Raw genomic sequence first — 26,870 nt, forward strand, 5'->3', positions numbered from 1 at the left:
ATTCAGAAGTTAGTCTGCATGGAGATCATTGAGGAGAGTGGATATATTTAAATATCTAAAATCGGTGGTAGCTTATGATGGAAAACAAAATGCAGAAATAATCCACCGAGCGCAGTGTGGTTGGAGCAATTGGAAGAAGGTATCAGAGGTATTGTGTGATCAAAGAATTAAGGCAGAGGTTAAAGGTGAGGTTTTTAAGACAGTGTTGAGTCCAACAATGCTTTATGGAGCTGAGACACGGGCAGTAAAGGGAGCGCAGCAGAAAAAGTTGGAAGTGGCAGAAATGAGAATGTTGAGATGGAAGTGTGGAGTTACAAAAAAAGGACAAAATAAGTGATGAGACAATCAGAGATACCATAACAGTGTGAGAGATATAAGAGAAAGGACAGAAAAGTAGGTTGAAGTGGTATGGACATGTGATGAGGAGAGACAATGAATATGTGGGCAAAAGAGTGATGGGAATCGAAGTACAGGAGAATAGAAAGAGAGGGAGGCCAAAGCAGAGGTGGATGATTAAACTAAAAGATCTGTAAGAAAAGAGCTTCTGCATCAACCCTACATAGAAATGGGGAAAGACGAAAAGGAAGAAGAAGTCTGTACATTGGCCAATGCTTTTCAATGGGAGATTTAGATGTTTCCAAAATATGTACAGCACACTGTAGTCAAGATATGTAAATGAAATTTGAACTGTCCTGATAAATTTTCTTAATGAATAAAAGAGACAGATTTTAACAAAATCAGTTCACTGTGAGACAAGTTGTTTCATGTGGAGAAATGGATGGACACACAGACAAACAGGTGCTTTTTGCATTATATTTAAACCTCATAACATTAAAAATAACAATAATAATGATAGATAGATAGATAGATAGATAGATAGATAGATAGATAGATAGATAGATAGATAGATAGATAGATAGATAGATAGACATGTAAACACACACACACTATTGTCTGAACTCACACCAGAATGACTAAAAATGAAGAAATAATTAAAAAGAAAGAAAACTTTTGACTTAGCTAATTAACATCTGTCAGTTTGTAGGTGAGTGAGGCCTCGTCCTCACTATTACAGTTTTATTTAAAACACACACATTAGTCCATGTTTTTGACTTTCGACCACACTTCTGCCGTGTTTTAAAACTTCTGCAAGTACATTTCAGAGCGATATACAATATAAAGCTAATTATCTGAAAACACAAAGTGAGCACAAGTGAAGTGGGACACAAGGGACAAATGAAAACAGCGGTGAATGTTTAAAGATGATTTTTCAACTGAATGAGTTTTGTTACTATATTGGGCTAGTCAGCTTATTTCAAGGACCCTCATTAAATACAATGTATATATGTTTATGGTTTATGGCTTTGGTAAGATTATGATGTTATGGACACCATCATAGTATGGGTCAAATAAAAATCCAAAAGTCTATGAGCTACAAGGCAAGGCATAGACTCAAATGCATCTAGTCTAAGCTCAATTTTGTAATGATGACCTTTTCCCAGCGTTGCCACGAGATGCCCCTTCAACTTTAGAATAAGTAGCCAAATAACTGAATGCTCATCGCCATAGATGGTGCCTGTGCTAGCTGAAGTCACTTCATTCAGATGTTTTGTTTTTATCAGGATCAAGCGGGTGGATTAGGCTCAGGCATTAATTATTTGCACTTGTTTCAATTTGGTTGAAGAAACACTGCTATCATTCATTCTAGAAATTTTGTAGAAATCATACTGGAGTGAACAGCAATGTCAAAAATGGCTGAACTTATTATTAGTTTGGTGATAGCTGAGCTGCTGCAAGGCAAAGGTCACTGAGTGCAGTAGAGAAATGCAGCAAGCACAAGCCCGCCGTTATCACACACGCCTTTGCACATACCACAGACAATCTTGGTGAATCTTAAACTGGCAGCAAAGCTTTGCATTAATGTTCAAACAAGCTCATTTCCATCCTAATTTCATGCATTCCCACACATTAAAAGATCAATGAATATTTTAATTTCTGTTTTCGTTTTTCAGCTCACCACAATTCTCACCAGCTGTTCTTTTTCCTGCTATCATCTTCTGCTCTCAGTACTTGTCCTTCAGATGCGTATTTCCTGTCTTTCCTTGCTGCCTTTCACACTTATAGAAGGCCCTGTCAGGGGTCAATGTCTGGAAAGTGGCTGATTCAAATCCAGTTATCATCTGAAGGATCCTGTTTAGCTGGGCCTGTGAGCAAGGCTGTCAACCTTAAATTTACTCCAGGGGCACTGTAAAATGGCTGACCCTAAACTCGGACCTCCAAAAGGTCATGCAAAAAGGCAATTTCCTCTCAGGGATTAATAAAATGTACCAAATAGTGCAGTGAAGGTAATAAAGTTAATAAATAATCTAATTAAAATAAGTGCTCATTGTATAGGTTAAAAAAAAGAACAATAAAAACTTTAAAAATCCAACACCAAACTCTCCCAGGCATCAGTTTAGGCTCCTGAACAAATCTGAAAGTGATCCTCTCTCTTCGTCTCCCCAGTTCACTCAAGTGGGTCTTTCGCCAACAGCTGCTCTTGATTCCTGCCTTCCCTCATCGGCATCAGCCAAGACATACCTAGCTGTCCCCCAAATCTGCCCTTGTGCTCTGTCAGCATTTCCTGAATTCATGGGAGGGTCAGTCAGTGGGGATACCCCTTGGACTTCAGGCCTGATCACTCTGCCTCCTCCTCCTCCCCACCACACTTCTAATATTGCCTAGTTGTTTCTCCAGTTACTGTTCTCCCCCTGTTTTGCTCAAACTGTCTACTTAAATGGTGGGTGTAGTTGTCTAATTATGCACTCTGGAATGCTAATGAGGCAATGAGACAAACCGTGCACATCTACATGTGAATGCGCACTCCCCTCATCAACACCACAGAAACGCTCCACCATGCTATCACACCCCTGTGCCCCGCTGGCAAGCTTAAGCTTGTTTTTCTTAAAACTGTTTTAAGGAACTGTTTTTCATAAATCTTTAGTCAGCAAGGACCTCAGTTCATGACAACCTTTACAGATTAAACTTAGTCGTCTATCAATCCAGCCATTATGTCATCCAATATGACTCGGAGTCCTGCCATGTGCAAAAGTTCGCTGATGACACTGCTATTGTGGGCTGCATCAGGAGTGGGCAGGAGGAGGAGTACAGAAAGTTAATCAAAGACTTTGTTAAATGGTGCGACTTAAACCACTTACACCTTAACACCAGCAAGACCAAGGAGCTGGTGGTGGATTTTAGGAGGCCTAGGCCCCTCATGGACCCTGTGATCATCAGAGGTGACTGTGCAGAGGGTGCAGACCTTTAAATATCTGGGAGTGCAGCTGGATGATATATTGGACTGGACTGCCAATACTGATGCTCTATGTAAGAAAGGTCAGAGCAGACTATACTTTCTGAGAAGGTTGGCATCCTTCAACATCTGCAGTAAGATGCTGCAGATGTTCTACCAGACGGTTGTGGCGAGTGCCCTCTTCTACGCGGTGGTGTGCTGGGGTGGCAGCATAAAGATGAAAGACGCCTCACGCCTGGACAAACTTGTTAAGAAGGCAGTCTTCATTGTAGGATTAAAGTTGGACAGTTTAACATCTGTGGCAGAGCGACGGGCATTAAGCAAACTCCTGTCAATCATGAAGAATCCACTGCATCCACTGAACAGGATCATCTCCAGGCAGAGGAGTAGCTTCAGCGACAGACCGTCCTGCTCCACTGACAGACTGAGGAGATCGTTCCTCCCCTACACTATGCGACTCTTCAATTCCACCCGGGGGAGTAAATGCGAACATTAATTTTATTTTAATTTTTTTCATTTTTATTACTATTTAATTTAATATTGTTTCTTTGTATCAGTATACTGCTGCTGGATTATGTGAATTTCCCTTGGGATTAATAAAGTATCTATCTATCTATCTATCTATCTATCTATCTATCTATCTATCTATCTATCTATCTATCTATCTATCTATCATTCATGCCTTATCCTGTTTAATCCAGGGTTAACAGAGCCAGAGTCTATCCTGGCAGCCCTAACCCTGGACATGATGCCATTTCTAATTATCTTCTCCCTTTTAAATCAGCCTTAATTACTACAGCATAAATCTTTAATTTATATAGTTTCATGCATACATTTGTGCCAATGTTCTATGCCTATTTCTCCAGTTAGAACTAGGTTAAAGGGACTTTCTCTGGTGCAGTTGTAACGTAATATAATTACTGATACATAAAACACGCACTCAAGGAGACCCCGTTCTCAAAATATCCACATCTTTTGTTGTTATTTATAACTAACTGTCCCCCGCGGCTGCGCCCATGTAGTAGTGAAACAGGACAAACTGTAAAAATCAATAGACGCTGGCACTATATCTGATCGTGTTGAGGTATGTGGCCGTGATATCTCTGGCAATCAGCAGGTACCCTCTAAAACACACATAACTTTGATCTCTCTCTCTAAAACACCAAACGTTACTCCTTAACAATTTGTAGATGATAATGTCTGTCGAACAAACACTAGCTATGCAGAGTCAAGGTACGCTCCAACACATTGCAAGAGGTAGAGCGACTCGAATGGAGGCTGGTGCATGAGTGCACAGTCCGCAGCATCTCTCTCGGATTTGCCCAAATAAATCAGTACTGCCAGCAAACTATCATACTTTACGTGATGAGGAGTTGCAAAATCAACCAGAATGTTCAAGCAAATTATACAGTAGAAGAAAATCTGATCTAAATCCGTTAAGCAGTTCTCTCATGAAAAGCGGACAGACAGACAGACAGACAGACAGACGTTGGATTTTATAAAGATACTAGCAAAATACCCACGCTTCGCAGCGGCGAAGTACTGCCTTAAAATTTTTATTAAGAAGAAAAGTAAACCTTTTTAAACGGAGGGAAAAAATACCAATAATTATTTGTTAAGGATCTTTTTGTATACCACATTGTCAGTTCGGCCCTCCAGTTGTAATATGACCAAGCTGTGAGCTGAGCTTACTCTTGAGCATGCAACGTACAATTGGCCATGTGAAAAGTAATCTTGTCTCAAATCTCACAGCTTGGATTGCTGCTGTCATAATCAGTTTGAGTTTCATGGTTTCTTTCAATTACAACAGTATTTGCACGACTTGTTGTGTTGAAGTGACATTCAGCATCTGTCAAGCGTTGTAAGCATACAACCGGTTTCATCGATAGCTTTGCATCCAGCTTTTGAGAGTTTAAACATTCATAAACATCAAAGCGTCCACTACTGAAATCGTCACCTGTGAATCTAAGATGTTTAAGAGGCATTGGCGGTTGTAGAAAGGTGTAAAATATTTGGCCATTTCGGTACACTTGAAACCGACAACCGAACAATTCAGCGGCAGCCATCAACTCACTTGCAGAACCATAGGTGAAGGGCTTAAGCAGTTCACTCTTATAGTGCTCCTGTGTAGTATAATTGTCTCCTGTACCGTCATCAGCCCTCACCTTGAACCTGTCCCAGTCATTTAATACATAAGACACAATGTTCCTCTGGATATCAAGAGTGAGCCTGATATGGCCGTGCAATATGTAACACAGAGAATGAGAAAGGCAGATGCCATTTCCAGGCATGGAAACCACTCAGTAAGTGACAGTTCTTTGATCGATGGTGATCCCCTCGATAGACATATTAATGAGGGTACGGTTGGAACAATAAAGGAAATGGGTACCTGAAAAATATAAAGTAAGTCTAAAATACCTACACAATAACTATAATCATAATAAATGAACAATAAAACAGCGGAGAAGCTGTGGATTAAATAAAAAGGCTGCAGTAATCAGCAGGGGGACGTGAATACCGTGGCGAAGCAAGGAAGGGAAAGAAGAGACCAGAGTGACGGATGGCCTTATATAAGCAGGCAGCCAACAATGTGGGAAGCGTTGGGATGGGGGACCCAACGCCGCCTCACACGGCGACCGAGGTGCAGGCTATGGAGGTATACAGTATATGTACATAAGTAGGATTCAGTTAGCGTTGGGAACCCGCGTACCAAATTTCTTGAAGATGGGCCCATAAGTAACAAAGACTATTGGAAAGTTCAATATGGCGGCCGACAGTGGCATCATACCACCGAAATAAGTATGTACATCGGTTTCGGTTAGCTCAGGGAAGCCACCTACCGAATTTCGTGAAGATGGGGCCATAAATAAGAAAGTTCAACATGGAGGACGTTGTTGACTGTTATGACTGTTACATGTAGAATTTCGAAATGAAACTTGCCCAACTTTTGTAAGGAAGCTGTAAGGAATGAGCCTGCCAAATTTCAGCCTTCTACCTACACGGGAAATTGGAGAATTAGTGATGAGTCAGTCAGGGCTTTGCCTTTTATTAGTACAGATATATATGTATATAGATTGTCCAATCTGTTAAATAAGTGCAGAACTATAACATCTCTCCATGTTGTAGTAACAAGAGTACTGTGACCATCATGACCTTTCTTTCTACCACATGTGCCAAACTAGTAACCAAGTTAAGGAAGAATAACAGACAATTTTCAGGGACTTGCAATACTTCTTATCTGATAAGTTTAATATTTTTCAAGTCAAATGTATTTCTTCACAATCATGGTATACATTAATTCGCCACATCAAATTATGTTCCAAAGTGAAGTGTTTTAATTATTTCTAAAAATACCTTGTCTGTTCTTGCATCTTACAATGGGGCTGAAGGATACCGAGGTCCATAGGTAAATGAAAAAGCTTTAAAATATGCCAAGTCCATATACTTTGAAGCAGCAAAGTTTTCAAATTAAGAAAACATGAATTTATAAGGGGCGGCACAGTGGCGCAGTGGTAGTGCTGCTGCCTTGCAGTTAGGGGACCTGGGTTCGCTTCCCAGGTCTTCCCTGCGTGGAGTTTGCATGTTCTCTGTGTGGGTTTCCTCCCACAGTCCAAAGACATGCCGGCTAGGTGGATTGGCGATTATAAATTGGCCCTAGTGTGTGCTTGGTGTGTGGGTGTGTGTCCTGCGGTGGGTTGGCACCCTGCCCTGTGTTGGCTGGGATTGGCTCCAGCAGACCCCCGTGACCCTCTGTTTGGATTCAGCGGGTTGGACGATGGATGGATGAATTTATAAGGCATCCTTGTGATAATGAAAACAAACTAGAAATAATTATTTTTTGAAGATTCTAAGAGCTATTTTACTTAAGGTAAGAATCCATTTCCTGTTCGCTTGCCTCCTTACAGCCACCATTGTTGATGGAGTTTAGACAAAAATTGAAGTGAGCATGAAACTAAATGCATGTCTGACGCTGCTTAGAGCAATTTTTTCTTTCAAGAAAATTATTAAAAATGTGTATATCCTTGATGTAAGCATAAATTAAAAAAAACAAAGCATTGACCATAAATTTATGGTTGGTAGCCCTAAGGCTGGATGTGAACATTCTGTGAATGACTCCTTACAGCCAAACAGGAAAAGAAAACATATTCCTGATCGTCCATTATTAAAGCCAGCTGCATTTCCAAACATGTTTAAGGTGGGCCATGTCACTGCAGAGCCGAAGAATATTAACAATCGAAATGTGTTTTCTAGCAAAATGAATAGCTCTTATTTAGTGCGGCAAGGTAGAACATTTATTACGTTTACTGGTTCACAGATCTAATGTCATGTATGAATTGTGTGCCTGGTTGTTGTCTGTATGGAGTTTGCACATTATCGTAGACCTTGCATTGTGTTTTCTGTAACTCATATATACTGTAGATGCATAAGGGTAATTTAAATGGTGATTCCAGGTTAGCATGAATGAGATTGTACAGTACATTGGTGTGTTGGTCTCAGGTGATCCTGTGATGGGCTAGCATCTGTTTCTTGCTTTTCACACAGCGCTAATGGGAAAGGTACCAACTACCTTGCACACTAGAACATTCTACATTATTCAACATGTGATACACCAACGTTGAAGTACACCAGATCTCCATACAGTCACTCAGATCTTTCGCCCCTCAAAGTTATGTAAGCATTTAACCCTACATCAGATCAAGAAACAAACTTACTCTAGTGAAAGCTGTCCATTTGGTCCTTCAGGTTTTCATTGTTTCGTCAAGTTTAATTTTCGAAAGTGGAAAAATATCTCCAAAACTCTGTGATTGATGATAACTGAAAATTTGTCGTAATCAGTTACTCATAATTCAGCCTTGTCTAACAAAGTGGGCATATTGCCCAAAACATTCACATTTTCCAAAGGTAGAGGCAGCACATCCATATCCCTACAATAGAGGCACTCATTCTCAGTGGCCATTATATTACATTTCCCACATGTGCACCACCAATAACCACTTGTTTGTTGCATTGCTTTACCTTTCATAATTTGCTCTTTTAACCTCTCCATTTCTGCTCTTCTCTCTGATCTTTCCTTTTTGATTCGTTGGATCTCATCATTACTTTAATCTATTGTACACAAATGTGTTTCATTGATTATGCTGAATGTATTCTTGTCTTCATATTCCTAATTTAAAATGACAGATTATTTGTTCAAATCCTGAAAGAAAATGTACCCATAATGGTTGAAAGGTTGCCGAGAAGAGGTGTATCTGTACATCGTTCGACAATTCAGCACAATTTGCACAAAGAACATCTGTATGGCAGGGTGATGAGAAAGAAGCCCTTTCTGCACTCGCACCACAAACAGAGTCACTTGTTGTTTGCAAATGCTCATTTAGACAAGCCAGATTCATTTTGGAACACAGTGCTTTGGACTGATGAGACAAAAATTGAGTATTTGTTCATAATAAAAAGCACTTTGCATGGTGGTAGAAGAACACCTCATTCTAAGAAACACACCTGCTACCTACTGTCAAATTTGGTGGAGGGTCCATCATGCTGTGGGGCTGTGTGGCAAGTTCAGGGTCTGGGGACCTTGTTAAAGTCGAAGGTCGGATGAATTCAACCCAATGTCAACAAATTCTTCAAGATAATATTCAAGCATCAGTCACAAAGTTGACGTTACGCAGGGGTTGGATAGTCCATCAAGACGATGACCCAAAACACAGTTTGAAATCTACAACGGCATTCATGCAGAGGGAGAAGTACAATGTTCTGGAATGGCCGTCAGAGTCCCCTGACTTAAATATCATCAAAAATCTATGGGATGATTTGAAGCAGGCTATCCATACTCGACAGCCTTCAAATTTAACTGAACTGGAGAGATTTTGTATGGAAGAATGGTCAAAAATACCTCCATCCAGAATCCAGGCACTCATCAAAGGCTATAGGAGGCGTCTAGAGGTTGTTAGATTTGCAAAAGGAGGCTCAACTAAGTATTGAAGTCATATCTCTGTTGCCCAAATTTATGCACCTGTCTAATTTTGTTATGATGCATATTGCATATTTTATTTTAATCTAATAAACTTAATGTCACTGCTGAAATACTACTGTTTCCATAAGGCATGTCATATATTAAAAGGAAGTTGCTACTTGGAAAGCTCAGCCAATGATAAACAAAAATCCAAAGAATTAAGAGGGGTTCCCAAACTTTTTATACGATTTTGTGTATATATATGTATACATATACATATATACATATATGTGTGTGTATGTGTTCTGAATACAAAGTGAAAATATATACAGTAAGTGCTGCTTTGAGCCATCTGAGGCAGGGAGGAGGGCATTTGGCTTGGTGTGAAGGAACACTTAAATTCTATGAGCCTGTTCCCCCAGGAGGAAAGCGTGAAATGGAGGGGGCAAGTTATAACTCTGGAAGAGAAGCATGTTTGAGGAGGCAGTTTATGTCTTAATTGTCAATGTATCCTTTCTTGCTTGGTTGACTGTAATTAGAGAGGATGCTTACATGCAGGAAGAAAGCATGGGCTGAACGGAAGAACTGAGTTATGTTTGAATAGGTTTGGTCACTGAATCAAGAGAGTCTTGCACCATGATGTCCTGCTGGTCAGCGAGATATGACAGAAAACAAAGGACTGGCATGTGTTTGGTCTCTCAGTCTCTTTCCTGGTTGCCCTTTGCTGACAGGCCATGCTGCCTGTTCCTAGCCTTCCATCCAAGGGCCATGCCTTACCATTTGAACATACTAAGACAGAGAGCCACTTGGTAGTATGTATAATGGCCACAAGATAAACAGTTTAATTTGAGACTGTATTATTTTACCAACACTCATTGTGCTCTGCTGTTTTGGGCATATTATCTGTAATGCATCAATAAATGTGCAATTTTCACTCCAGCTTGTTTTAGTCTTCTGTCTTGTTGCCAGAGGTCTTAGATATAAAAAATAGTGTAACGTATGAGGACTATAGCAGAGATTTTGAGCATTTTGTTCAGGTCTACATAGTAAAGAGTACAAAGGGGAGAATAGGGTAACGCCAAGACCCTGCCAAGACAACACATATGCTAATGAACCTTATTTGTTTTACATAAATTGTTTAATGGTGTATACTGTATGTTTTAGTCATATGCTATCTTAACCCTATCCCTAAGGACCAATATCTGACCCCTTGTTCAGTAATTTTGTTACAGCTCATAATGGCTTCAGCACCAGAAAATCAAAATAGAGATAATATGAATAAATCATCTAGGGCACTGATCCCTTCCCCATACTTTCTAAATACACTTATCTTGTCTAGAATTACAGTCACGACATAACTCAAAGTGTATACTTTAAAGACAAAGGCACCTCCCACATGGGATACCACACAGACATTTTAAATTTGTTTTTTTTTTTGTGGTCACTTACTTGGCAAAATGGTACTGTATCTGTCCTTTAAGGCACGTCCAGGAATGGCTAATTCTTTTTGGTCCACAAAATTTGGTGGGATTTTCTGGGCAGAATACAAAAAAAAAAGCAGTTATTGGTTAGAAGTTTATTGATCCATTTTGCAACTGGTTTAAGCTACTTCATCATTTGGGGGGCTGGAGGCTATCCGGGCAGCATGGCTGCAAGCCAGGGGCCAACCCTGGAAGAAGTGCTAGAATCATGCACCCACCGACACTCACTCATGCAGGGCTAATTTAGAGTTGCCAGATAACTGTGTGATTAATGGCCAGGGCCATTACCCAGCCAGGATGCCGGCTGGGTGGAAGGACCAAGGAAGAGATCATATTGGAGTCATTATCTTCCCCAAGACAATAGAGTACAGCCCCTGCTGGGTTGCTACAGCACCACAGATCCTTGCAGGGCATGTTGGGAGTTGTAGTTTGGTGCAGCCCTGTTGGGCTCTGAGGGTGCTGCCAGGGGGCACTGAAGGTGCAGCTGACTCATTGGAGGAACCACTTCTGCTACACCCGTAAGTGCAGCTGGGAGAAGGGCGAGAAACATCTGGAGCACTTCACATTATAAAAGGAGCCGCCTTACTACCAGTCAGGAGGAGGAGGGCAAAGCTTGTGAGGAGGAGTGGAGGAGACAGAGGAAGAGAGAGAAAGAAGAAAGGACTGTGTGTTATTTGGTGCTTTGTACTGCGTTGTGTAGTGGGGAGCAAAAGAAAAACGCTTCCCCACTTAAACAAAGGTGTGTTGTCTGGGCATCCTTGTGTCTCAGCCTGTCTGTGTCGGGGTTTAGGGAGTGGCATGCCCCCTGGTGGTCCACACTTGATTTTCACAGGTTTAGAATGAGGGAGGAAACCAGGAAGCTCAACATAAAATACACAGAGAGAGGGAAAACACGCAAACTCTACACGGACAGTGACCAGGTGTGAGATTACTGCAGGCAGTGTGATGTAGCGGTTAAGGCTTTGGACGTCAATCCTTGAAGTTGTGATTTTAGATCCTGCTTCTCACTTCACACTGTGTGACCTTGAGCAAATCACTTGACCTGCTTGTGCTCCAATCGGAAAATCAAAAGAAATGGAGCCAATTATATCATAAATATTGTAAAGACATCAGCCAAATAAGTAAATGTAGATTAAAACCAATGACTCTAGAGCTGTGAGGCAGCAGACCTAAGCACTGTGCTGCCATATTATTAAAGATTATACCCTGTAAATATGGACACTGTTATGGACAATTAGAATACATTGGACAATTTGAGGATGTGGAACTGGGCTTTTATTAGGCGATTTTTTTTCTTTGACTGGCAGAGTGAGACGCCTCCTCAACCATCATGTGGCACACAGTTACATCTCATAGTGAATATTTTAATTGGTCTTGTTTGTGTATGTGGTTGTCTATGTTTCAGAAGCAATTGATGTTGTAATGCTTTCATTAAGCTTTGTGCCTCCAGTGTGACATAACATAACATTACACAATATATAACATCCTCTTAACGGCCTAATCAGATCAAGCGTCTCAACAGTTACGTGTGTAAAGTGGAAAACAGTCAAGAACAGAATTGCAGTCTTTCACAGGTCCCACTTACACTTACACCATTACAGTATGGGGCCACTTAGCTTAACCTCTGTGTTTCTGGAATGTATAAGTGAGAAGTTAAGCAAAATGACACCTTTCAATGGCTAACTACAAAGATTACAATATGCATGCTTAGGGCACTTTACCAGGCAAGATGTATAAGTACAGTAAAACATGCATAACCCTAACCCTAAGGGGAGCCCACACAGATATGGGGAGAATGTGTTAACTTCACACAAACGACTGGCTGTGATACCTGAACCCAAAACGTTTGATCTCTGTGGCAGAGCTGCTACCCACTCCACTACATCCTGAAGTAACTGCCAATTAGAGTTCTCCTTGGATTGGAAAGCCAATAAATAAGAGTGCCCTTATGGCAAAAAGGGGGATTTCCTAGTATGCGTCTAAACTGGCAATTTTCTTGCATTACTTGCCTGGGTGCTTCCCTTGCAGAGCTTTCACATTTTCTAAAAGTCTGTTTGGTTTTCTCTGGTTCTCCTCATATATTCCAAAAACTTGGGTCGTGGATCAACTGGTGTCAAAACTAGCCATGTCTGAGTGTGAGTGTAAGTGCTTTCTTGACACAGGAACTTTGTTCTCAGGAACTAATGAGTTCCTGTCCGATGCAGACCAGAGGTGTCCTACTCTAATCCTGGTGGGCCACAGTGGCTGCAGGTTTTTTATTCTAATCATCTTCTTAATTAATGAGCTGTTTTTGCTGCTGATTAACTTGTTTTGCCTTAGTTTTAATTGACATGACTCAGACCCCGTAGCTGTTTCTTTTTCCTTAATGATCAGCCAAACAATAATGAGTCACAAAACAAGCCACCACATGACCAGCTAACCTGAAATTAAAGAAAGGTGAAGGTCTTGGTCATGTTGGTCTGCTCAGGTCATCCAAACATCTTGACGGTGGTCTTAGAAAAAACAGAAAATCAACAGTCTTGCTGTGACAGAATGAGAGCAGCAGCAAGTCATGATATTCCATAATAGTTTTAATTAACTTCTCACTAAGAAACTGATTGGTGTAAAATTGGCTGAAGTTTGAAATTCTAGTTTAGCTGGTCATCTGTTGGCTCATTTCAAATCTCATTTCTGTTCGGCTGTCATTTAATGAAGAAACAAATCAATTCAGAGGACTGAATCCTTAAAAACAGGGCTATTAAAATAAAGAGATAAGGAGTTAATTAGGAGTGAAAACTGCTCGCTGATTAGGGAAAGGGTTAGAATGAAAACCTGCAGCCACTGCGGCCCACCAGGACCGGAGTTGGACACCCCTAATGTAGACCCTGGGCCACTTGTGGTTCCCGGAGAGTTTCATGTGTTGTGTTCCCACCACACAACTGGAAGTGTAACCTTTATGCAAAGTATGTGCCATGCAAAGAAAAGTGATGTGGTGTGAAGTGGGGTGCAATCGGGACCCTCTCTGCCGTATTGTTTCAAAATAATCACAACTTCATGGGATAGGTTATTTCTTTGATGAAGCACATGGGGTGGCACACCAGGGAGGCAGCTATGAAGAGGGATGCAGTGCAAAGTATGGTGCTTGGTCATCACTGATAGTTCTCCAAAGTCAAACAGTTTTGTAAGATGTACTTGTGGCCAACAAATCAGCACAATTCATCGCCCAAGCTGCACTCACAATAGTTTGATGTTGAATGAGAAATATATACCTGAGAGCAAGAGGTTAAAAAAGTACCCAGACATACCTACAAGGAGCTGCAAATGACCCAATTTCCAGTGGTGGGAATGCTACAAAAACTCCTAAATTTCTGGTTCCTGAAAAAAGTTCCTGTGTTGGGAAAGCACATTATGTGAGTTTGCCCTGTAATGGACTGGCACCCAGTCTAGGGTAGGTTACCAGCTGTTAAGAGAAGCTACAGCCTTGCAAGCCTGAATTACATAATGAATGAGTAAGTAGATGAATGAATTTAAACTCCCACCCTCTTTGTTCAACCTTTAACTTTCCTAAGAAGACAGTTTTACTCTAAGGAGCTCATTTGACTTTCCATTGTTAACAAATTGGGCAGAATGTATATTAACTATTAGATCTATTCATTTTTTTTACCTGGAACTCAGCCTCCAACTTGGCCAGATTCTTGGCCTCCTCTCTAAGCTGCTCCCCCGTCAACAGGTGGCTGCTGGTACTCAGATAATGCAAGGTGATGTCCCGCGGAGTGGAGATGGTTTGAAAAGGCTCCACTTTCCCCAGCGAGCTGACATCCAGCATCAATGAGACACTTGAACCTCTCCTAAAAAGGAAAGTATGAGTTCATATTACCAGCCATGGACATGCTTTGAACCTGGGCATTGTAGATTTAAGTCATTTAGATGGCTGGACAGAATAAGGACTGGCACAGCTTCATACAAATGCTTCAGTTAAAACCCCAGGTGCTCTGACTCCTCTTATACAACTGATTGTTAAAGCATGAGCCATTGTGGTGCTTTGAGTACCTAGTCAGGCAAAGTGCAGAAATAATTTAAAAAGCAAATAAAATATTAGGTTATATTGTAAGTAAAAAAGTCTAAATTAGCGCAAGCTGCCCTAATTCAGGGTACTCATAAGACGTGTCATGATTTACTTAATAATGTGGATGTTGACCAGGAGGACAGATGGCATCCCAGCCAGGGTGAAGGAATATTTCTTGTCCAGCCAGGAAGCTATAATTAAAGGATGGCCAAGCTGTGGAAACTACCCAGCCACTCAGGTCAGGTCAAGTTGGGGAGCATTCTCTGGTGCAGCACATTGCTACACCCACAACACGATGAAACAGCTCGGGATCCTTGGGCAGATACACGGTCCAGTCCCACCCTCCGGAAATGACACTCTGTCTGTTGCAGCCATGTGGGCGTCACCTAGGCCTGGTTCAGCCACTCGGCAGGTAATGTGCCTCATTCAGGACTCCATGAGCAACTGCTCATTCAACACAAAAATGAAAACAGCGGTACCCAAGAATTCTCCAAAGAGACACAGTACCGAAGAAGTCCAGTCATCATCTCAGGTCACTGGGTAACGTTGATGTTTTGCAATCATATAGCCTGCGCCACCACCACCTACTCAAAGCATCATGATGCACCAACATTGATGGACTGAAAGCCAGAAGTCTACGTGACCATCATCATCAGGTCCTTCCATGAAAACCCTAAATACAAAGAGGACTGTTTGATTTATGTTAGGTAGATTGCCCAGAGGGGACTGGGCGGTCTCTTGGTCTGGAACCCATACAGATTTTATTTTTTTCTCCAGCTTTTGGAGTTTTTTTTTTTGTTTTTTCTGTCCACCCTGGCCATCGGACCTTACTCTTATTCTATGTTAATTAATGTTGACTTATGTTTATTTTTTATTGTGTCTTCTATTTCTCTATTCATTTTGTAAAGCACTTTGAGCTACATTTTTTGTATGAATATGTGCTATATTATTAAATGTTGATACAGGAAGCAACAGGACTCTAAAGACTTGGGCCTTTGTCCTTTTGCATAGATATCAGGAGTGCCACACACCCCTTTTCAGCGATCTTATGACCCCCTGTGCTCTCCCAATCCTCTATTGACTTCATATGAAGAGTCACCAGAAACATGAACGTCACTACTGAGAATGCCTTATAATTCCTGTTCTGGCTGGGATGCTAGAAGAAAGAATGGATTAATAAGAGTGGGAAGCAGGGGAGCAGTTCATCCCCTAAAAAAATGGGTGGCAGTGTTCCTCACAACTATTCACAATTTAGATACCTGCTGGGCTGCATGGGAATAGTCCGGAAGTGCAGCCGTCTAGCGGTCCTTGGGGGACAATAGAAGGTGCTGTTTGGGAATGGGGAATCTCCCTGTTTTCTGTATGACTCGAAAGTACTTCCAACAAGCCATGATGTGCCACCACAATTACTCCCGGGACCAACTTAAAAGGAGCCCGCAGTCATACCTCAGTGAGTCAGGGTTGAGTGGAAGAGGGCAAAACTCACTGGAGGAGAGAAGGAGAGAGAAGAGACTGACGGGTATTTGACTGAGTATTTTATTGTTGTATTGTCTATGGCTAATTGTTTTATTACTGCTGTGGGTATTAAACAGTTAGGGTTAGGCTTAGGGTTAGGGTTAGGGTTAAAAAGTTTTATATTTGAACCTGGTGTTGTGTTGGGTCTTTTGTGTCTGGGGTTTGGGGGCTCAATGGCACCTCCTACTGTTCACAATGTATGTAATAAACAAGAATAGTTGCATCAAATATTTGAAATATTAAAATATGTGCTTCATTATAAATGTGTAACGTATCTGTAGAGTTCTGTAGACAGCTAGATCCCTAGGAAAGGATCACAAATCTAAAATAACATGATATTCATAATAAGTCATCTTGAAATAGTCTAAAATGATACCCCACATGCTTATTTTTGAAATTTTTTAACACTTCTTTTAAAGGTCTAGGACCACCCATGAATAATCAGATATCAAAAATGTTATATTTGCGATCAGCCACATTAATGATCAGCAATGCCTGTAATACTGATCCCCATTTTTCAAAAGTTTTGTGAAAAGGAGTAACTTTGACACCTTACATCTCATTAGGGGGTGAGCCCATGAGTTCAGTCAAGTGGCATATATAAAATCTGATATGTTGGCTGCTACAATACCATTTACATTCATGACCACCTGTGTATTAATACTGTGATATTGCACATATGCCTGCTTATCTACACATAGGGTAATGATCTTTAGTAGGTGACGATTTTGCATGAATACAGCATTGTCTTAACATTAGCTCCCATAGACATATGGGGATATACACAAATCTGCATATTGCTTTCATTTGTTGTATGGGTGTTTAATGTTTAATGCAAAATTTGAGAAATGACTGGTTGTCACATGTCCTTATCAATGTTATTGCAAATCTGCATTTCGCCTTTGACTAAAAAGTGTAACGGTATGAGTACTTTCATTTCAGTTGACAACACATGGCTTCTTCACATAAATGGATCGATTGCATAATGCACAAGATTTGTTATGAACATCATCCCATCTCTGTCAAATCGATATCTTTGTTGCCCAGCATTTTGCTAAACTTTCAGCCTTTCCTGGGATATGCGTTTCGATCTCTGTCACCTGACCGCCATCTTCTGGAAGCTCCTAGTGAGTTAGAACAGCTCATGAGCTCTCCTAAACCCTGGTGAAGTTAGGATTTGATCCACAAATTCGTAAAACTGCTAAAATGCTTTTACTGTTACTCCTAATGGTAGAATCAAATTTGTATCACTTTGACGTTTTTGAGGCATTTTCCTTCTCTGAGATGGTTGATAAATATCGGCACTGGGTTCTAATTTTATGTCTGGTTGTTTTCTGTGTGGATTTTGCAAGTTTTTCCTATGTCTTGGTGGGTTTCCTTCAGGTACTCCAGTTTTCCTTCTGCTTTCCCAAAGGCCTGGTTAGGGTTATGGGTGATTGTCCATTGTGTGAATAGGAGTGTGGATGGTTGCAAATAACAGGCCGTGAAAAGAACTGGCAACCTGTCCAGGATTGTAGCCAGTGTTTCTGGGATTGACTTTGCACCATGCCCCTTAATTGTATTAAATGGGTTTGCGAAGGTTATGTTATGTTCCACTTGAGGACACTTACTGGTGGCTAAGTAGAAATGCATTTGACATGGAAACCGGAAAGCACAAGGGTTTATGGGAGTCTGCAACAAAGAATACAGTCATATACTTTAATAGGACACAGATAGCAGCACTAAAAATGTCAGAATACTGAGGCATTTTTAATTAACCAGTGGAGCTGGAGGGACAAATAGGTATCCTTTTATCCACATTCATTTAAAAATAAGTGTCTGTGTTTTGTCTGTGTATCTATGTGTCCGTTCAGTTGCCATATCTCTGTTATATACCATTTAGTATAAGATTTGTAAAAGCAGCAGTAATGTTTGTGATGTGCCATCTATTGGAATGAAAAACAAAATGGATTATATTACTATGTGCATTACAAAATAATTTCAATAGATGCTGCACTGTAAACTTTACAACTGAATGCGTTCTATAGAGAGTATCTGTCAGACAGACAGAATTCAGCTTATACACGTTAATGAAAGGACAACTGTCTGTGTGCGTCTATGTATCTGTGTGTCTGTCCGACTGCTACTGTTAGAATAAACACTTAAACATTGGGAAAACATGTACAAGAAGGGTAAAAAAATGAAATCTGCTAATAAAAAATATCCAATAAGGTTCTAAAAATAAGAAAATCGATCTTAGCCTATTCTGTTGTCCGATATACGCCAACCACAGTGGTATGGCAGCGTCTTTCTTGCACCAGCTCAGGCCCAGTTAATGAGGTTTATAGCTGTAATGTTAATGACTGAGAACTTTGCGTGGTGGGCAACAGATGAATGAAGATAACGAAAAATTGATGTGCATGCTTGGAAACTAAAGCACTGTCTTGACTAGGCCAGACTCTTTAAACCAGGCCAGTAGCGACCACCATTGCATTATCTCAGCAAAATACCTTGTCTATAAGAATGGTAAGTTCAACATGCAATGCAGAGAAACATGACAAAAACGTGAGGCTATATCTGTAGCGGAAAAGGCCACCATGAGGGAAAGGGATTGAGTTGTTATTATTATACTAAACCAAATGGACAATCCATGCATCAAATAAAAAAACAAATGGTCTACGTTGATTATGTACGTTTGAACCTGTCCTAGATGGGTAGCACAGCTAGTTTGAAATATGAGTTAGGCTTTATAGGAGCTAGTGCAATCTCATTCAGAAGTGCCCATGGTTTCTAAAGTGTATCTCAAGACAATTTTCCCTGTTGTCTTCAGTCCCTGGTCAGGATGCATTACCAAGAGAAAGTAACTTAACTTCCTTCTGCTTTAGGAAAGCATGTATGACTTCAGCAATACAACACAGTGAAACAAAGGCAATGAAGAAGTTGCACTACAACTTTCTGACTAGTCTATCTACCATTACACATTGGTTTCTGTTCCTAGGTCAGCCCAAATGACCACAAGCCATCAAATCCTCTGACTTCTATCTGTATGACACCAAGACCACTCAATACAAGTTAAAAGACTGAGCCTTAGTCACCCTGAGCCACTTGGCCTCATCACTCTAGAAGCTTTTTGACACAAGGAGATTCAAGTCCCACCCCAACGACGAAATTGTCCTGAGGCAACTTTGAAGGATAACACTTCATGATGGGCCAGCTTTTCATGGAGCTGTCCTCCCTTACCTCTGCTGAAGACAAGCCTGTTTCTTGGGATGAGCCATGGTTTGGGTTTTGGATGAAATGGTCTTGGTGGGATGACTGCCAGTCAAGCAGGGCTGCACCATACTGCGTAGTTCACTTGATGGAGGTGAGATAAACGTCCTTCAAAAACCATCCACTGGCTTGGCAGGACCAGATGCCAACTGTAAAGTGAAAGGAATACCACATGTTAAATGTATTCTCGTTATTTTCTTGCCTTGTCACTCTACCAACTTCTAAAATCACTTTGAGGCCCAGAGGCTCAGCAGTTATCTTCTTCATGTCATCCCCCCACCCCACATCTCCCTTGGTAAGTTCATTGCTAGAACTGAAACTTATTAAAAAAGAACCTACGGTAGCCACGGGTGCATGCAGATAAGCATCAAGGGTCAGAATGAAGCACACACACGGATAAAGTACACACAGAGACATGCGGAGTGAAGTATACAAATGTGCACACCCACGCACCCTCACGCTGAATGAGTACTTTCAAGATTTTACACTAACAGGAACATTACGCAGGGACGGCAAGAACGGGGTACACACTTATGTGTACAAATAGAAACTGTACCTTCATGGTCAAATGGAAAAATATATTCTGATATATTCTGAAAGCAGATTAAATATAGCCTCTGGGACATTTAGTATTTATAACATACAGTTTTTTAACAATAACACGTTCATTCGATGTTAATCAGTATTTATTTTTAGTAGCACAATTTCACAGAGCTTACTGGCACGAGCAGCTTTACAAAGTAAAAGAGTATACTGTAGTTAAAATAAAAGACTAAATGATGCGGGACTTTATTGTCCATCTTCTAACCTGCTTATTGAATTCAGGGTCGTGAGGTGCCAAAGTGAGAACCAACCTTAGATGGGGCTTTGGTCCAACACAAGCAAACACTCACATATTGTCAAGCCAGGTGCAGGGAAAACATGTAATGTCCATGCCAGGGTTCAAATCCACGATGACTCTAAAGCTGTAAAGCTGCATCACTAACTCCTGACAGGTTGGTAAGCACGTACTGATACAGCATGTTGCCACACTCACCACATGACGAAACAGCTCGGGTTCTTGGTTAGCAACCTGCCAGGCAGATCCTCCGGAAATGACCCTGTATCTGCTGTGGCCAGGTGGTACGTGGGCGGCCGCTTAGCCTGGTCCAGTCACTCGGGTCCTCAATAATGAAGATCCTGTGAGCCAGATCACCCCCTGGGAATTGCGTCACATGGCCATAGTGCCGTAACTGATGCTCCCTCACAATGCAGGTAATGTGCCTCTGTGCCAGCACTGTATTTATGTAGGCCTTTTTGAATTGTACTGTTGTTAATTTTGTAAGGTACGTTTTGTGTATGGCACTTGTAGAGGTCGACCCTTGCCCACTGGAAGGACCGGCGGGAGAAGCAGGCGTTGCCCGAATGTTACTTCCCCCTGATCACTAGATGGCAGCCCCCCTGGGTTGCAGAAGTGCCTCAGACTCCCGCAGAGCTTCATGGGAGTGGGAGTTTGGTGCTGCCCTGTTGGTATCCGTGGGTGGTGCCAGAGAGTGCTGCGGCTGTAATAGGAGGTGCATAGCCTTGGAGAGCAGCTCTTCCACCACACCCAGAAGTGCTGCCAGAAGTAGGTCAATGAGCACCTGGAGCACTTCTGGGTGACCAATATAAGGGGCCAGCAAGCAATATTCCAGGAGCCAGAGTCGGGAGGAGGAGGAGGATGAAACTTGCTGAGAAGGAGTGGAGGAGAAAAGAAAAAGGACTGAAAGATAAAGAAAAAATAAGACAGCTAAGAAAGTAAAGTAAAGAAGGTGTGTGTTTGGGTTGTTGGGGACACTGTAAATAAAATTCACATGTGCTTTTTTGGACTTGTGCCTCTAGCGTCTGTTTGTGTCAGGTTAGCGTGTTATAGCGCCGTCTATCTTCCACGCGTTATATACGGGAAAGGCTAAATGTGTGATACTGCACCATGTTAATGTGACGTGCGTATTTAAAATTCTTGCATCTAAATGAATTGATCTGAATTAGAACCCTTGTGCCCCCATGCCACCCCAGCATTTTGTGGTGATCATTTCCATCCATCCATTTTCTAAACTGGGTTATCCAAAGGAAGGTTGCAGGGAAGCTGGAGCCCACCCCAGCAAACATAAAGTGGAAGACAGGAACAATCTCTGAATAGCCCATTACTTGGTGAACACACACACACACACACACACTGGCACACACACTGGCACACACACCAGGGGCAATTTACCATTGCCAGTCCACCTAACCTGCATGTCTTTGGACTGTGGGAGGCACCTGGAAGAAGCCCACAGAGACACAGGGAGAACATAAAAACTCCACACAAGGGGCACCTAAACTCTTGATGTTGCATGGCAGCATCATTACCACTGTGCCACCCATGATTTTGCTTTAATTTCTTGAAGGGTGCTATATAAAATAAAGATTGCTTGATTACTTTGAATTGTAAATTGTGTATACCGAATGTTCTTAAATTTCACTGTCATCTTGAATTTTACTCTCTTGTTTTTTTCTTTGTAAAGTACTATGAGATGACATGTGCCACTTAAGGCTTTATAAAACAAAGATTGAACGAGTGATGTTGTATTCAGTTCATTTTAATAGCACTTTGCTTGTATTGAACTACCAAGACATTTAGTTGAAGCATAAACTTTGACAACCTTTAAAAAATGTCTGGACAAGATATTGGGGCAGCTTAGCTATTGGACTGAATGGCCTCTTCTCATGTATCAAGTTTCTCGTGTTTTCATGAGAGATCTTGTATTTTATTGAAATAAGTTGTGAATTATAACCAGTGTGTCCCTGTGCCATTACTGAATTATTTGCATTATTTTAGTTTGTTTTGTAAGGTGTGTTCTGTGAATGGAGCTACTGTATACAAGTGAAAAACGAATTATTTGATTAATTGATTTTAGTCTGTTTTGTGTGGCGTAAGCAGTAAATTGAGCTATTTGAAAGAAAAGTCGATTGACTGATTGTAACAGAATTGTGTTAATTTGGAATTCACTTTGCGGTTATTGAGTAATTTTATTGAATTAATGTAAATTATCACCACTGTGCTTCTTTCCATCATTGCAACTGATTGCAGTTCTAGTGTGTTTTGTGAGGCATATTTTATTAATGGAGCTATATAAAAAAAGAAAATAATAATAATTGATTTTCTGTAAAGCTACAAATACTTTTGGGGTGGAGACTGATAAGCAGTTACGATTCAATGAAAGTGCTTTGGACACCGCTAGAAAATTCCAGAAAGGGCTTTTTTCTTGTGCCAAATGATCGACTTTAACATGAACTGGCGCATTCTCCATATGTTTTACTTACTGTATTTGATCTGCAGAGTGTTCTCACTTTCAGCTCAATCTGCGTCTTTAACAACAAGCGTGTCTGAACAAAGTGAAACTCCAGTGCCTGATTAAAGCGGTGAGCGGAGTCATTGGAGTGGAACAGGAATCAGTGCAATAGCTACATGAGGACATGGTTTATAAAAAGGGCGATCAAATATTCAATGAGCCTACACACTCACTACATTGTACAGTAAATTTAATTTTAACTCTGTGGCACTGAACAGATTCTTACAATGTCAAATAAAAACTTCTATCTATAAGAGATCATTTGTACTCTCAGCAAAGAGGCTGTTTAATGAGAACAGATAACTGGAATACATGTCCATCGACAGCATGGCACATTCTTACAAGCCATTATATAGATGACTGTAAAGTAAAGTATGTATGCATGTCTAATACATGTATGCATGTTGTGGTTCCTTATGCTGCTTTTCTCCTTTCTGTCTTTTTTATTTTTAAAACCTATGCACTGCACTGATGTCCCAGTGAGGCCATAGCATCACAGGGTGCAAAATTACTTCAGTATATGTATTGGCATGTATATGTATGTTTGTCATATGTATGCATGTTGGTGTACTGGTGGTATGTATTTGTTTAGGTTGTATTTCTCCTTTCTGTCTTTTTATGTTTAAAACCTATGACCATATAAGGACTTTGCTGATGAACAAACCAAATTAGTTTCCCTATCTAGGGCAATAAAGTTAAAGCTGAGTTAAGCTGAGGTAATAGTACAGTACTGTGTTACTTTTTATATGTTGAAGTGTGCTATCTGAAATAGAGATTGATTGATAAACGATTGTGTTACTTTGAATGATGACATTAAATTTTTACTTTAAACTTTTACTCTTTTGCTTTGCTTTGTACAGCGCCATGAGATGTGGAGGTGTACTCCATTGTATAAAACAAAGACTGGTTGATTGATATGGAATCATATTCATTTGTACAGCACTTTGCTTGTATTGGATAACCCTGTATTTTATTAAATTAATGTGAGTAATAGCCATTGTGCCTCTCTTAATGTGTTTGACTGCATTGCTAATACTGTACTGTAAGGCACTATATTAAAGATAGATAGATAGATAGATAGATAGATAGATAGATAGATAGATAGATAGATAGATAGATAGATAGAGGGTGGTCCAGATCTAATTATGCAGATCCAGCCCGTCCGGATGACTTTGATTTATGCAGGGATGATTCCAGTTCGGCGCAAAGATAGTTCTTCATGTCGTCAGTTCGCACACTTCTTGATGGTCCGGGATTTTTTGGGTGATTTTTTTATGTAATAAACTTAAAGTTATAATGTAATGAAAATTGCATAATTAGATCTGGACCACCCTATAGATAGATAGATATGAAAAACACTATATAATAGATAGATAGATAGATAGATAGATAGATAGATAGATAGATAGATAGATGAATGTCACTATATGATAGATAGATAGATAGATAGATAATATGAATATGAAAGGCACTATATAATAGATAGATAGATAGATAGATAGATAGATAGATAGATAGATAGATAGATAGATAGATAGATAGATAGATACAGGGTGGTCCAGATTTAATTATGCAGATCCAGCACGTCCGGATGACTTTGATTTATGCAGGGATGATTCCAGTTCGGCGCAAAGACAATTCTTCATGTCGTTAGTTCGCACACTACTTTTTCGGGTGATTTTTTTATGTAATAAACTTAAAGTTATAGTGTAATGAAAATTGCATAATTAGATATGGACCATCCGATAGATAGATAGATAGATAGATAGATAGATAGATAGATAGATAGATAGATAGATAGATAGATAGATAGATAGATAGATAGATAGATAGATAGATAGATAGATAGATAGATAGATAGATTTAGCATTGTGTGTATTGAATGATCTTCAATTTTACTGTTATGCTGACTTTTTTGTTATTTTGTTGTTAAACGCCGTGTGATTTTGTGCTCCTACAGGGCTCTATATAAAACACCACAATTTTCCAACATCAACACCAATTTTTGTATCTGATTGCGTTACTAGTTTGTTTTGTGATGTGTATTCTGTGAATGGTGCTATATAAAAGAAAAACTGTTTGATTGATTATTGTAGCATTGCGTTATTTTGAATTCTACTTTGTGTGTATTGAATGATCTTGTAATGTGTTGTATTAATTTGAATTTTACTCCTGTTTATTTTGTAAAATGCTTTCTGTGCTTGGTGAAGTATGCTCTTTAAAATGAATGTTGATTGACTGATTGAGGTGCCACTTTGAGTTGTGCTTGGGTGAGCATTGGATGATGTTAAGTTCATTGACGTTATGTGCATTGAATATTATATTCCATTCTGTTAATCTGACTTCTACTCTGGTTGGCTTTTCAAATTGTCACGGGATCGAATGCTCTGGGCTGTGTCTAAACTATAGATCTCTTGATATATTATACAGCTAATCTGAATTGTATTTCTTTTTGTGCAAGATGATCTTGAATTTTATTGTGTTAAGCTGAGACTCCTCCAGTTAGCTTTGTAAAATGCTTAGTGACGGGTGCTGTATGACATTACCTTTGATTGAATTGTATCATATTGTGATACTTTAAGTTGTATTTTTAACTGATTAATAGATTTAATTAGCAAAGCACATGGTTGTGTTAAAAATGTGTTTTGCTGTTTATAGATTTTCTGAGAGTGAATCTGTGAGATATGTTTGGTTTTTTTTTGATAGAGAGAAGCATTAATTTTACTATTAAAATGTTTCTTCTCACTTGGAAGTTTTTATTTTTATGGCTTCTTGAGCACTGTTCCACACCTCTGCCCTTTAAGGGTCTGTGGCCAGCTTGCGTGTCCAGCCTGTGACAGTTAAGCACGGCTCTGGACATGTCTTATTATTAGCTGCTTCACTTGTCACCTCGTGGCTTTCCACCTGTCCTCCCCAGACCAGCCAAATGCGAGTGCCCATGTGGCCTGGTGTCGTAGAGGAGTGAATAACAAAGTTTACCTTCAGTTTCAGAAGCTGCCCACCATTCTCTCACTCTCTCTGTGAGCCAACAGACCATGAAACCAAGAGCTCCTTCACACCAGCCTGCCAGAAGGAAGTCACCCTGTCCAGGTGGTGGCACTTACAGACTTCACAACAGCTGCGTCTCTGCCCCCATTCTCAAGTCACATATGCTAGAACGACTTGCGCCCAGGGTGATGACCTGGCCAAAGTGCAGAGCTAAAGTTCCACCCTGTCCCCCACTTACCTAGTGGCTGCAGCAGGAGGGACGCTCCATGTTCTGTCTCCAAGGGGCTGAGCTTTGCCGCCACTGCACTGAATGTGAGAGAAGCGATATGAGTTCTGCGCTGCCTTCAGGAAGCTCCGATCTGATGGTTTGTCTCTCAGCTGCTTCCTCTCTTCCACCCACGCACGCTGGCCCACGTACAGGCAGAGTGATGTACCAGTGGCTTGGAGCCACAGAGAGGAGGTGATGAGTGGGGCCTGTGTGGTGCCCAGCAGAACAGACGCATGCACTGACATACATCAAGATACACAACAGGGCGAGCACACACACACAAACATACACACACACACATATACATAGTAGATAGACAGAGCACACTGAGGTTTTCACACAGGCATCTGAATAAGTATACACTCAAACAGACATATTACACAGGGACTTCAGCAGCAGGATACACAATTATATATCTAAACAGTACCTACAGAGCCATAGTGGGTGGAATGTACAAATACACACACACACACACACACCCTGATAAAGTGGACTTCTGAAGAGGCTTCTGTAAAACAATACTCATGTATATATGCAACCATGCACACGAACAGAGGTTAGAATGCAGAATGTCAAGTCGAGTCGAGTAGACAAGTGCACACAAATACACAGAGGCTTCAGGGAAAGTTTACACATGCACAGACACAAAGAAACACTTTTCTAAGGTTCTCATAGAGTCAAAAAGAGAGGAGCACAAAATATACACACACACATTCTGTAGACAGA

The 26,870-nt window shown here is 40.6% G+C and overlaps 1 protein-coding gene across 1 annotated transcript in view; it reads right to left on the reverse strand.

Annotated features, from left to right (window-relative positions):
- The window catches only part of LOC120526205 (tyrosine-protein phosphatase non-receptor type 7-like), a 67,787-nt gene extending 41,516 nt beyond the window's left edge, over positions 1-26,271 (reverse strand). The window contains exons 1-4 of the mRNA XM_039749244.1: positions 26,115-26,271; positions 19,506-19,684; positions 14,370-14,553; positions 10,695-10,779 (exon numbers count right to left, since the gene is read on the reverse strand). Coding sequence (XP_039605178.1) covers positions 10,695-10,779; positions 14,370-14,553; positions 19,506-19,606 — 370 coding nt within the window. The 5' untranslated portion in view covers positions 19,607-19,684; positions 26,115-26,271. The remainder of the gene's footprint in view (positions 1-10,694; positions 10,780-14,369; positions 14,554-19,505; positions 19,685-26,114) is intronic.
- Positions 26,272-26,870: the final 599 nt, after the last annotated feature.

Source organism: Polypterus senegalus, chromosome 3, assembly GCF_016835505.1.
Source record: "Polypterus senegalus isolate Bchr_013 chromosome 3, ASM1683550v1, whole genome shotgun sequence".
Lineage (NCBI taxonomy): Eukaryota > Metazoa > Chordata > Cladistia > Polypteriformes > Polypteridae > Polypterus > Polypterus senegalus.